This window comes from Ursus maritimus, unplaced genomic scaffold, assembly GCF_017311325.1.
Source record: "Ursus maritimus isolate PB19 unplaced genomic scaffold, ASM1731132v1 scaffold_22, whole genome shotgun sequence".
NCBI lineage: Eukaryota > Metazoa > Chordata > Mammalia > Carnivora > Ursidae > Ursus > Ursus maritimus.
The window spans coordinates 26,114,945-26,127,527 of record NW_024424675.1 but is presented as its reverse complement, the minus strand read 5'-3'; the positions used below and the strand labels follow the sequence as shown (position 1 = coordinate 26,127,527).

The 12,583-nt window shown below is 51.5% G+C and overlaps 1 protein-coding gene across 9 annotated transcripts in view; it reads left to right on the top strand.

Moving 5' to 3' along the window:
* Window positions 1-12,583, top strand: part of SLA2 (Src like adaptor 2) — a 33,123-nt gene continuing 20,540 nt past the window's right edge. For 2 of the 9 annotated variants that reach the window (XM_040638264.1, XM_040638266.1), the window contains exons 1-5: window positions 7-714; window positions 3,767-3,900; window positions 7,881-7,980; window positions 8,347-8,433; window positions 10,386-10,489. In XM_040638264.1, the coding sequence (XP_040494198.1) occupies window positions 3,810-3,900; window positions 7,881-7,980; window positions 8,347-8,433; window positions 10,386-10,489 (382 nt within the window). In that variant the 5' untranslated portion in view covers window positions 7-714; window positions 3,767-3,809. Of the gene's footprint in view, window positions 715-3,754; window positions 3,901-7,880; window positions 7,981-8,346; window positions 8,434-10,385; window positions 10,490-12,583 lie in introns of all 9 variants that reach the window. The other 7 variants (XM_040638270.1, XM_040638265.1, XM_040638268.1 and 4 more) reach the window with 7 other exon arrangements.

Below are 12,583 nucleotides of genomic sequence, written 5' to 3'. Positions count from 1 at the left end.
TGTTAAAGGTTAGGACACATCACTCCAAGGCAGATGCCAGTTGAGGGCATCTCTTGGAGTATATAAAATTCAGATTCCCAGGCTTTCCCCTGCTGACTTGGATTCAGAAGATGGAGGAAGCTGACACCAAGAACTTCAGAGGATTATAATGGTCAGGTAGGCATCGGGAACTCCTCCTTTACTTCAGTTTTGTGTTCCTCAGGCAAGACCAAGCCACAAAGCCAGAGAAGAACCTCTCCCTGTAGGATCATGACAAGGCAGCTGCTTCTCCTTTAGAAACAGGAACTGGGGGAAGGTGGCTCCTTGATGGTCTGTGATGCCGTCAGAGGAAATGGGTGGTTGTGAGAACCACAGAGCCTGCAGATGTGAGCTGGGAGCCCCAAGGACCCCATGACAAAGTTCAAAAAGCCCTGGGCCTTCTTCCCTGGCCCAGCTGTGCTTGGGAGGGCTGTCCAGGGTGGGGGGTCCCTAAGGAGCACCAGTCTCCTGTCCCATCCCAGGTCTACAAACTGCTGACCACAGCAGATGCAGAACTACCCAAAGAGATACCAGGAGCATCTCCCTGAAGAGTCTCCCAGGCTGAGAGGATTCTGGGTGTCCTAGGACTAAGGACTTTGGCAGATGTTCCGAAGGGCCCTCCAAAGCCCTAACTCTCCAGCCAAAGCATGCATCTAAGCTGAGCCCCCGCCCCAAGCTTTGATGACAGGAAACCAAGTAAGTATATTTGCTTTTGTTTTCTGATGGCTCCGGGACTGTGAGGAAGGATGGTCCCCTCAGAGGCTGGGAGTGGGCTTTACAGTAGGGGGACAAATTCCAAAAAAAGAAGTTCTGGTGATAATATAAGGGGCTAGCTTTGAGGGTCCATAAAGGAACCCAGGCTTCCCCATTCCACCTTTGATTGTACGCCCCACAAACACCCCGGAGAATTACATTATGCCCTCCAGCTTGTCTTCATGCCTGTTCTGGTCGCATCTTGGTCACCAACGTGCTTGTATGACTTTGGGGCTCCCTCTGGGCTACAGCCTTCCAGCGTCAGTGAATGAGAGGCATCTGAATTATAATCTCTGATGGCATTTTCGGCCGTAGAGTCTACAGTTCCTCTCAAAAGGGTGATGTTTCTCAGTTGAGAGAGAGGTCTCCCTTTAGCTCAATCCAAATTCATCACTCTTACCTCCCCCACTGAGAAATATCTTCAGAAGCACAAAAACACAAAAGACATGGATTTGTAGACCCAGCTGTGCACTAACCAGCTGTGTGAGAGTGAGCACGAAGTTGCCCTCTCTGAGCCCTGATCATTGTATGTGCATGGGTTTCAAAGCTGCCGACCTCTCAAAGGATCAAGTGAAAAGATCAAGAAACAACAGTAGGCAGTGTGCTGGTCTCAGCTGCCTTTACTCCTTCCTTCCACCCACTGGCCCGGGGCCCCCAAGAAAGTGCCTGGCACACAGTAAATTGTTTAAATACATGTGCAATTAATAGTTAGATTCTCTGTAAAGTTTTGACCACCACCTCCTTCTAGGCCTGTGTATACCATGGTCTTCATTTCACCCCCAGGAAGCTGCCTGGCCCTGACCAGTGCAGGTGAAGGGAGCTGGCAGAGGTTGGGGGGGGAGGGGGGTGCTTCCAGCCTGAGTGTGGCTCTCCTACCCAGCTCACCTGCTGTAGGAAGAAGTGTCTAGGTTTAGTGCAGTTGGTGACTGTGGTGACTTTGTCTTGCTGAAGGAGGGGAAAGGAAACTAACCTTTACTGAGCACCCACTCTATGTGAGCTCCCTTACTTCTCCCCACAACCCTATGGAGTTGGTACTATCCCCGATTCAAATAGAGACAGGCTACATGCTTTGTGTGAGGTGGTTGATCTGAATTAATCACTCATGCTACCCAGGAGAGATCTCTCCCTGAGATTTTCTGGACTCATGTCTGCACAGTTAAGCATAGAGCTTGTATCTGGGGGCGCCTGGGTGGCACAGCAGTGAAGCGTCTGCCTTTGGCTCAGGGCGTGATTCTGGTGTTACAGGATCGAGCCCCACGTCAGGCCCCTCTGCTGGGAGCCTGCTTCTTCCTCTCCCACTCCCCCCTGCTTGTGTTCCCTCTCTCGCTGGCTGTCTCTCTCTGTCAAATAAATAAATAAAATCTTTAAAAAAAAAAAAAAAGAGCTTGTATCTGATGCCCAGGGGGAAAGGCAAGGCTGGGGAGCAGCAGGAATGTTGAAAACCTGATGTGAAGGGGAGACCTAGCAGTGAGGGCAGTAGAGACCTCCTCAGGAAGCAGCAGTTCTGTCTCAGCCTGCCAAGGTTTCAGGATCCCCAAATCTGAGCCGGAAGTGGCTGCCAGGAACCGTCTCCTGAAGATGGGCCCACTTTGTATTAAGGAGCTCCATCCCCATGAGTACAGAACTCTCTGTGATGATGACAGAAACCCATCCTTACTCAGACATGGTGAAGGGTTCAAAGGCAAGGCCAGAGCTTGCTAGGTCACTGTGCCATTCCGTGAGCTCCTCCAGGGAACCAAGCTGGTATAATTATTCCTCATCTCCATGAAAAGGATGAAACCATCTGAAAGAATGAAACTACCTCCCTGAAACACTTTAATAAAGTGTTTGAAAAACCTAGCATTACTCTGGAAATTAAAATTATCCTAAGGATAAGACACCTGTCCGAAGAGCTAATAATCACTTTGTGCATTTAGTTAATGTTGTTGAGTGCCTTTTATGGGCCAGGTGCCTCATGAAATGTTGAGAAAACAGGCAAACAAAAAGAGATTTTTGTCCTCATTGAGCTATGGAATAATGGCAAATTAAGCAAATAAACAGTCTAATAAATGAATAATTAAAACTTGGGAAGGGGGGGCACCTGGCTGGCTCAGTCAGTAGAGCATGCCACTCTGGATCTCAGGGTTGTGAGTTCGAGCCCCACGTTGGGTGTAGAGATTACTTAAAAATAAAATATTAAAAAACACCAAATCCAACTTGGGAAGGAACGCAACAGGTTGCTGAGAAAGAGAAAAAAGGGGAAGGCTCCCAGGAGTGGCCTCTCATGAGGCGACATTCAGAGCACAATAAAGAAAAAGTGTGCCCTGACCAAGCTTCTCGCATGCCTTATCTTTTGGACCTGAGTGTTGGGTATTGTTATCCCCATTTTTCAGATGAGGAAATGGAGGCAAAGAGCAAGGAAGTGGCTCAACAGCCAATCCCTCCAAAGCCTTGCAAGTCATCACTGTGGCCATACAGTCTCCCAGTCATCTTACTTTGCCCTGTGACACCAATACAATGTGCTCATTGTCACCTTAGCTTGTTATGACACCAGCTCCCAAGCCTCCTCAGATCCCCCTTGCCCACTTCTAATCCTAGTCATGGGTCCTCTCATCTCGTCCCCTGCCAGTGTGATCCCAGGTCAGGAAATGGTTCTGAGTAGGTTATAGGAATGATGGCTGGGAGATTCAGAGAAATCCCAGGGAAGGGTGGGATCCAGATAGGCCCCGGATCCAGACAGGCCCCCAGGGGAAAGGGCAGACCAACCAGTAGGAGGGGTACCACACAGGTAAAGGCCCAGAAGCAAAGAACAGAGCATGGCTGCAGCGTGGAAAAATGGGCCCACCAGAGGACACGGTCCAGCTGCAGAGAAGAGAGCCTCCAGAGTCTGGTGGAGGGGCTGGAGCCTGGTCCTGCTGGGAGGGGGATCATTCGCTCTTGTCAGCAGGGCTGAGCTGGGGAGGGAGAGGGTGTCTGGAGACCAGAGCCTCTGTGTCCATTGCAGCATCTCTTTCAGATTTCTCTCGGCCATGTACTTCTGAGTGTTCTGCTGAGGAACGATGGGAGGTCAGCCCAGCAGAGGGAAAACCCTGCCAAGCCCAAGCTCGAGCCCCTCTGTCCAAGAACCAGGCCCTGTGCCCATGCAAGCAGGTAGGCTTCCCAGACACAGTAAGGCTGCATGGCCCCAGACATCGCTGCCTCTGTGAGCTTTCCTGACCAGCCACTCCAGCATGGCTTCCAGTGTCAATGAGAGCCTGCTGTATACCAGGCCCTTCCCCGTGAACCATACAGGCAGGGTCCCAGCTGTGGGGGAGCTTACGTTTCAGGAGTCAGAACATTAAACAACCTGATAAACTAGAAAATGTGGGAGAGTGACAGGTGCTAACCAGAAGGGCTTCCCTCCTCCTCAGTTTATTAGGAAATTGAGCTGGCAGCTCTAAGACCGACCCCAGTTCTATAGCTCTCCAAAGCTGCGCTGTTATAATAGCCTCTAGCTGTCTGTGGCCATTTAAATTCAAAGTAAAATTCATTAAAATGAAATTAGGTTAAATAGGTAGCTCCTCAGTCATACCAGCCACTTTTCAAGTGCTCGAAAGCCATATGTGGCTAATGGCCACCTATTGGACAGCCCAGTTAGAGACATTTCCTTCCTCACAGAAAGTTGTACTGGTTAGTGTGTTTCCACAGTGTCTCTTCTTATCCTGTGAAATACTGGAAGCAACTGGAAAAAATTGGGACCTATAATGCCTATGTTGAGCCTGCAACTATGATTTTCAAAATCATTCTAACTAAAAATGCCAGTGTTTAAGACAATTAGACAACCAAAATATCCTAGAAATTCTGTTACTTTGATATCAAAACTATAGGCCCAGTTTGTTTCTTGTTCCCCCAAACGACCCACAAATCCTTTCTTGAATCACATCCTGATTTGGGGTTTCGATGATGTATTCATCAGGGTGCTCTGGAGAAACAGAACCAATAGATTATGTGTACGTGGGTGTGTGTGTGTGTAGACACAGAACTTATTTTTAAGAAATTGGTTCATGCAACTGTGGGGGCTGGCAAGGCTGAAATCTGCTGGGCAGGCTGGCAGGCCAGAGGCCCAAGTTAATGCTGCAGAATTCCAGAGTCAAGTTTGGAATGCCCTCTTCCTTGGAGGACCTCAGTCTTTTTCTCTTAAGGTCTTCTACTGCCTGGATGAGGCCCACCCACATTATGGAGTGTAATCGGCTTTATTCAAAGTCCACTGACTTAAATTGTTATCTCATCTTAAAAACATCTTCACAGCAACATCTAGACTTCTAGGCTGCTCTTTGACCCAGTGTCTGGGTACTGTGGGCTAGCCACATTGACACACAAAACTAACCATCGCAGATAACAAATGACTCTAAACCAAGCAGCGCTTTTAGGAGGAAGGACGTGGACACACACTTAAACAGAACCAGGAGACTGTAGAGACAAATATCTGGACGTCCATGGGCAGAAGCTATCCCCAGACTGGAAACTCCCCAGCAATGGCTGGGGCCTCTTCCCCCTCCTCAGCCCTGCCCCTAATATATTCCTCTCTCTAATGCCAGCCTCCCATAGGCATTAACACCCTGGGCTCTGTCATTCTCCTGGCGGGAGGCAGCTGCCTCCTTTTAGTCACTCAGTCTACAGGGAGCCTGAGGCCCACCAGGCCCTGCAGGAAGAGACCTGGAAACCACACAGACCTCCCCCTCATTTCCTCTGAATCTAGCCATAGGCTGCGGCCCCAAGGCTGCTCTGAGGCACGGCCAGGCCGCTGAGGGGGCTGACCCCCGGTGGGTGCTGAGGGGGCTCTCCCTGCCTGTGAGACCCGAGGGGAACTGTGTTTCCCTCTCTGACAGAGTCTCCAGGGGGAAGGAAGGGCCTCTCTCTTGGTATGTCCACCCCTGAGCCCAGCAGGAACACAGATTTTGGGGCAGCCCCGTCCATGAGTCATTTGTTCATCAGCCTTGCATCCATCCAAAATCTACCGAGGCTCTACCCCATACTGGGCCTTGTGCCAGGACCAGGGGGCATAGCAATGGACAAGATAGGCACAGTCCCTGCCTTCAGGGACAGTCGAGCCCCAGAGAAAGGCTCTAAATCCACAATCAGTTATGATTGTGTTCAATTTTGGTGACAGTTTGTTTTAAGGGACTCTGATTAACAGTGTGTGCTGAGGGACTCATCAGGAAGGCTTCACCAAGGAAGGGATATTTTATCCAGGGCGTGAAGGATGAAGGCAAGTCAGCCAGGCAGATGGGTCACTCGGGGACAGCATATGCAGCCCAGTGGCAACCAGGAGCACAATGCCAGGTCTTCCAGGAGGAGAGGGGTCCTTCCAGGCTGCTTGGTTTCTCCCTTGTTGGAGGACTCTCTCCACAAGACTTGCTTGCATTGTTTATTCAGGCTTCAGGCATTTCCCGGCGCTGTGGGATGGCCAGGCCCTGTGCTGCAGATAGCTCTGAGGAGCTCCAGTCCAGGGTCACCACGTAGATGGGCACATGTGTCTGGGAGGACACATAGGAAACCGTCCCTTTCCAGGATCAGTCTCATTCTTCCCATGTCTACCTGGAGTATAGGCCCTTATACCACAGAGTGTCCAGCTCCAGGTCTGCCCTACCAATGCCCCATCCCCTCGGTCCTTTTCTGTCCATCTGCTCTCCCTCCCCCATCTCCTGGGGCATCTGTCTAGAGGGCATCACAGAGCCCTCTGAGGCCTTGGCTCCTTCAGGAGCATCTATGAGACAGATAAACTTTTCATGCTGAACTTGACTGCTTTTCACAACTTGATGCATTGGTGTGCTGACAAGTGTGTCTCTCTTTTCCCTTTGTTTCAGAGATGGGATGAAGAGGAAGGAGAGGGAGGGACACTGGGATGTGGGTGAAGTGGATCTCAGCAGCCTGTGGAGGGCAGGGTTTTCAGGACAAGAAGGCCTGGACAGGTATCAGGAAGTCTAGTTAGACTAGGCGGGCTGATCCCTGACGTAGATGAGGGCGTGAGCATCCTGTGCTAAGGGAGCCGCTTGCCACCTACCATCCAACCTCAAAATTATCCTCATGGCCACCATGTCCTTGGGACCAGTGTGGTAGTGTGGGGGTGGGGGGAAGCTTGGCATCCTCTGGCTCTGTGAACTCCCTCTCTGAATATCAGCATCCCAGGGAGTCTGGAGCTTTTGTGGAGAGGTGCTACTGCTGTCTAGCCAAGTCCCCCCAACCTGGGCCTGTGAGTAGCCACAATGGTCACCGACTCCAACAGTGCCCCATAAGCAGAGGGCTAGGGAGTGGCATAGGAGCCACTCCTGGCACAGTGCCCTGTCTCACCTCAGTTGCCTCGCTGCGTGCTGGGGCTGACCCGAGAGGACTACCTCAGGGGCTTGTGAGGGCCAAAGTGATGTACCCAGTCAGACCCCGACACCCAGCAGCTGCTCAGTAAGGGACGGCAGACATGTGGCCAGGACACTTGACTGGGACACACATACCTGCTGATGTCTGCTCTGGGCCGGGCGTAACACAGTGGGCCCCTGTGACCCCACTTCTACTGGGGGCAGCATGGACCTACACCTATCATTCTGGATAAAGGCCGTGGGAGAGCCATGCTACCCACGTGCATGGCACTCTGGAGTTACAAAGCCCATCTGCATCTGTGATTTCACTGGCCCTTCCAGCAGCCCTCTTCCTCCCATGCTCACCTCTGGACCTCAGCCCTAAAGGTTAGTCATTCAGTGCCCATGTCATTAGAACTTTTAGAATTGGAGCCCTGAGATCTGTGCTGATACCTGCTTAGAATTCTAGTTTTTAAGTTTGCTGAGCAGCAGAATCCTTTTATCAAGATCTTCTTGAACATCTCCATATAAAAAGTGCTTGTAGCCAGGAGCCCCACTCCTCTTACCACACCAACCCCTTCCCTGAGCTGACCCCAAAAGATGTCTGGGCATCTGTAGGGCTCTGCAGAGGCCACTGGAAAAGCTTCAGATTCCAGGGTAGCCCTTCTGGGATCCCAGCAGACATGCTCCCCAGGGTGTTCATGGCGGGGTTGATGGTGGAAAGCCCAGACTCCACTAGACTTCACATGTGAAGAGAAGACTGGCCAAGAGGGTAACCATCTCTGTCCCTCCATCCAGAAAGAAGCAGGGCGATGGCCGTGGCCCTGGGCAATTTCCCGGTAGGCGAGCACATAGAGCTGTCACTGAGACTGGGGGATCCATTGACCATCGTCTCTGAGTAAGTCCTGTCCTAATGGGGGGAAGGATGGGGCACTCTGCTTCCTCCCCTGGCACCTGAAGATGCACTCATGGGAGAAGGGGCCCCTCCCTCCAGGAGAAAAGAGCATGGCCTTTGGCGCTGAGCTCACACGTGGCCCTAATGGTGGGATTTAGGAAGCCTGACACACCCATAGGGAGAAGCCGTGGGTGGGCAGGGCCTCGCAGGTGTCCTGAATCGTGCCATTTCCTACCCAGGAGGTAGCAGCACTGGCTGGTGCAAGGAAACCTGGGAAACACAGGCGGGACAGACGGCCAGCTGCAGGAGCCAGCCTGGCAGGTTCTCAGGAACCTAAATGAGCATTTCCCCTCTCCTTTCTCTCTCCAGAGATGGAGACTGGTGGACGGTGATGTCAGAAGTTTCAGGCACAGAATACAGCGTCCCCAGCAGCCACGTGGCCAAAATCTCCCACGGGTGAGTTCACACCCCAGGGCCTGCCTTAGGGGAACTTCCTGCTTTCTCTTCCCACAAGCATGGTTCTTTATGGCCAGTCCTGTGCTGAGCAAAACTGAGGACAGGGGAGAATCAGGCCCGGGCCCTGCCCTCCAGAAGAGCGAACCGCTAGCCTGAGCTCTTAGGTCGGCCTGCGAGACTCGGGAGCCCAGAGGAGGGGGCTCAGGAAGGCCCCATAGAGATGTCCTCTGGGCTTGGGAGGGTGGCCGGGAGTCCGTGGTGGAGAATGTTGAAAGGGAGCAGCTGCATACGTGTCTTAAATGTCCTGAGGCAAGAAAATGGAGGGGTGGCGCCCCCTATCTCGGCAAGTCTGCCCTTCTAAGAGGGGCCTCACAGTGGGCAGGACACGGGGATGCCATTGCTCACCACGAGTGAGTGACAAAAGAAACCAACTCCAGAGCAAATTCTGTGTCATGAGAGAGAAAGGAAGAGAACTGCCTTTCGGTGGGATCAACCCATGTAACACGGAGTCAGGCAAGAACGCTGTGTGCTGTGGTGGCCGCTCTTCGGTTTTGAGAGAAAGTACAGCTCTGGCACTGGATGGTATCTTTCTTTGAGGCTCGCGGGATGTCTGCCTCTGATAAAGTAGCTCAGGGCCCCCCAGACGTGCGGACACCTCGCAGAATCAGCTCGCAGAGAGATCGTTGCACCTGTTGTTTCCTGCTGGCCTGGCCCCGCTGGCCAGAGGTTTTGCATCCCCCGTGCAGCACTGAAGTTTCAGCCAAGGAAGCACTGGCCAGCTCCAAGAGTCCCCTTCCCTTGCCACTCTACTTCCTCCATGTTTGTAAGTCGTATGAATGACTTGTTTTATTTACTGTAAAACTAGGCTCAGTTTGCTGCTGGCACAAATCAACTTCTCTGATTTATCTCCTTGGAGTGGACTCAACCCTGACTCTGGTTTTGACTGTGGAATTTCACACGATGACAGGGAGGCAGCCATTTCCATCAAGTTGGCTTCTGTAGGTTTTCCCAGGGACCATAGGGCATGACTCTGGGGACATTAGAAGGCCGATGGAATACTAAGCCAAAAAATTCCTGCAAAACCACCCTGAGTTTCCATTGCTGTTAAGTCCTTCATGAACATATAGTTGGGGCGCCTGGGTGGCTCAGTCAGTTAAACGTCTGCCTTCAGCTCAGGTCGTGATCCCACCCCATGTCCTGCTCTCTGCTCAGCGGGGAGCTTGCTTCTCCCTCTCCCTGCTGCTCTGCCTGCTTGTGCTCGCTCTCTCTCTCTCTGTGTCAAATAAATAAAATCTTAAAAAAAAAAAAAGAACATATAGGTGAAGGATTAAGTGAAAGGAGAAAGAAAAATAGGGGGCCAGAGTAATCAACAATCCAGCAGTGAAAGAGGGCCCAAGGAGTAGGCCATGAAGATCTGTGCTTTGGGAGGCACATATGGTGATTGATATGTTGATGATTTTTTCCAAGATTTTAGAATGTCTTGAACATTCTAGTTCCAACATTTCTACCCTCAAATAAGCGCCAATGGGAGTTAGATTTCATTGATAATGAATACATGTTCACCCGCATGCCTTTTGGCTGCAAAGTTAAACTTTAAAATGTTCAAAGAAAATATTCACTAAAACACCACACATACACACAGGCAATTCTTGGAAAGATGAGTGGCTAGCGTAGGAGTGCTAGAGGAGCTGGGCAGTGATAGGCGTCTGTGATCATCCCACATTCCTCCAGCCTCCTGGCCACTTGGGAGTGAGGTCTCCAGGCAGAAAAGACGGGGGCTGACCCCATGAGGTTGTCCTCTGTGGCCTCTGGAGCCAGGACCAAGACAAAGCTGGGAGGCCCTTGGAGACCAAGGTACAGATGGAACTCTGAGGCCCAGAGAGGAAGGAGGGGTCTGAGTAGAGTCTTGGCCCACCCACACCCAGGCTGACCTCTCTCTGTCCCTCCTGCAGGTGGCTGTATGAGGGCCTGAGCCGGGAGAAAGCTGAAGAACTGCTGTTGCTGCCTGGAAACTCTGGAGGGGCCTTCCTCATCCGGGAGAGCCAGACTAGGAGAGGTGGGTAAGCTCAGCCCTGGCTTCTCCCTTGAACGCCAAGAGGTAACTTGGGGGTATAGGTGGGACATCAAATGGGAAGGGCTGGAGTACCTGGCCTTGGAGTCAGGCAGTTTGGCTGACTGACCACCATGTTGCTGCCATGAAAGCCCATTTCTAAAAGTGGGTGTGAATGGCCCACAGTGGGAATCCAGGCTCAGCCTACACTTTGGCAACTGGGACTTGTAATAGAGTATAGTCACAGGATTTCCCTGCCCTGACCGGCAACAATTCCTCTCTCTGCAAGACGCATCACAGTCCTGATCTCTTGGCAAAAAGTTGTCAAGTTCACGGGGTCTCTGTACTCTGGGTCACCTGCCAGTCAAAGCCAGAAAACTCATTAGAAGTCAGCTCTTGATCTTCTTTCTACTGTACAGATGGGGAAGTTGGGGAAACAAAGGGACATGTCACATTGCACATTCCTATGGGCCTTTTCCCACTTCAGGTACAGGACTTTTGCAAACAAAACACAAAGCTGATAGAGTCTATCTCTGATGCCCCTGCCGCCCTCTGAGCTGCTGCCCTGAGACCCTTACAGTGGGGGCAGAGAAGGACGTTGAAAGAGTGGCGACACTGATGTTTATGGTAGGCCCTTTAAGTATCTTCAAACAACGCTGTGGGGATTGTAGTTCCACTGTCCCCATTTTACAGATGAGGAAACTGAGGCTTAGGAAGAGAAACGATTTGCCTGGGTAGACGCAGCTATGAAGCTGAGATTCAAACCCATCTGAGGTCCTCCTCACTTCAGACACCCAAGAAAGGCCCATGTGTCACAATAATGGTGGAATTGCAAACTCAGTGGTAGACTAGGGGGAAGATACTTGGGAATGAGGACAGGCCTCTTGCGCTTGCCCTAATTTAACCAACCATGGTGGGTTGTCAGGGTCCTTTGCTCTCAGTCTCCCTCCCAGGGCCCCCTCCAGCACATCTTTGCCTCTTCTCCCCTTCCTTCAGAAGCTTGATGGGTTGACCTCTCCCTAACCCCTCCTACTACTTTCCAGACAGCATTACCATCCCCCCTTACACCCAAAGGGGGGCTGGGGCTGGGGGCTGGCCTGAGTGCAGGCTGCAAACAGGAAACCACAGTAGTGGAGCTGATTGGGGCAGGGGTGCTGCAAACCAGGCCCCAGTGAGCTTGAGAAGCCACAGGAAGTGCTCCGTGCTCAGCTGCCCCATCCCCACTCCTCCTCTGGCCTGGTTCAGCCACAACCACATAGTGACCAGCACTTTACTAAGAAGACACATATACAAGAGGAACTGGCTGGGAAATAAAGGAGAAAGCAGATAACGATTTTTAAAGATCCGTAAACAGGGGCACCTGGGCGGCGCAGTCGGTGAAGCATCTGCCTTCGGCTCAGGTCATGATCCCGGGGTCCTGGGATTGAGCCTGGCATTGGACTCCCTGCTCAGTAGTGAGTCTGTTTCTCCCTCTCCCTCTGCCTCTCTGCCTGCTTCTCTGCCCGCTTGTGCTCATGTGCTCTCTCTCTCAAATAAATAAGTAAAATCTTAAAAAAATTAAAGATCCATAAATATGGACTATATCCCACATGACTGCTGAGATGAAGGTCAGATTTGACTCTGAGCTTCCCTACAGCCAATCCCTAAAGGGGGTAGATCAGAATGCAGCTCTCATTGTCGCGAAAGGAAGAGATTCGTCAGTTCTGCAGGAAAGGCAGAAGTTTCCCCAGTACTAATTTCTAATCTCTCATCTGAGTCTTCCTTTAGGACACTATTTGTCAAGCTGCAGGTTAAGACCCCTCTGTGGGCCAAGGAGTCAGTTTAGTTCAGTGGTTATGGAGCAGTGAGTCTCAAATCTGGGTGGCCATCAGAATCACCCAGAGGGCTTAAAACAAAGAACTGGCCACACACGCAGATTTCTTACTTGGTGGGTCTTGGGCAGGGCCTGAGAATTTACGTTTCCAGCAAGCTTGCAGGTGATGCTGATGCTATTGCTCTGGGGACCACACTTTAGGAACCACTGATCTTGGGGCACCTGAGTGGCTGTCAGGTAAGTGTCTGACTCTTGGTTTTGGCTCAGGTCATGACTTCAGGGTCGTG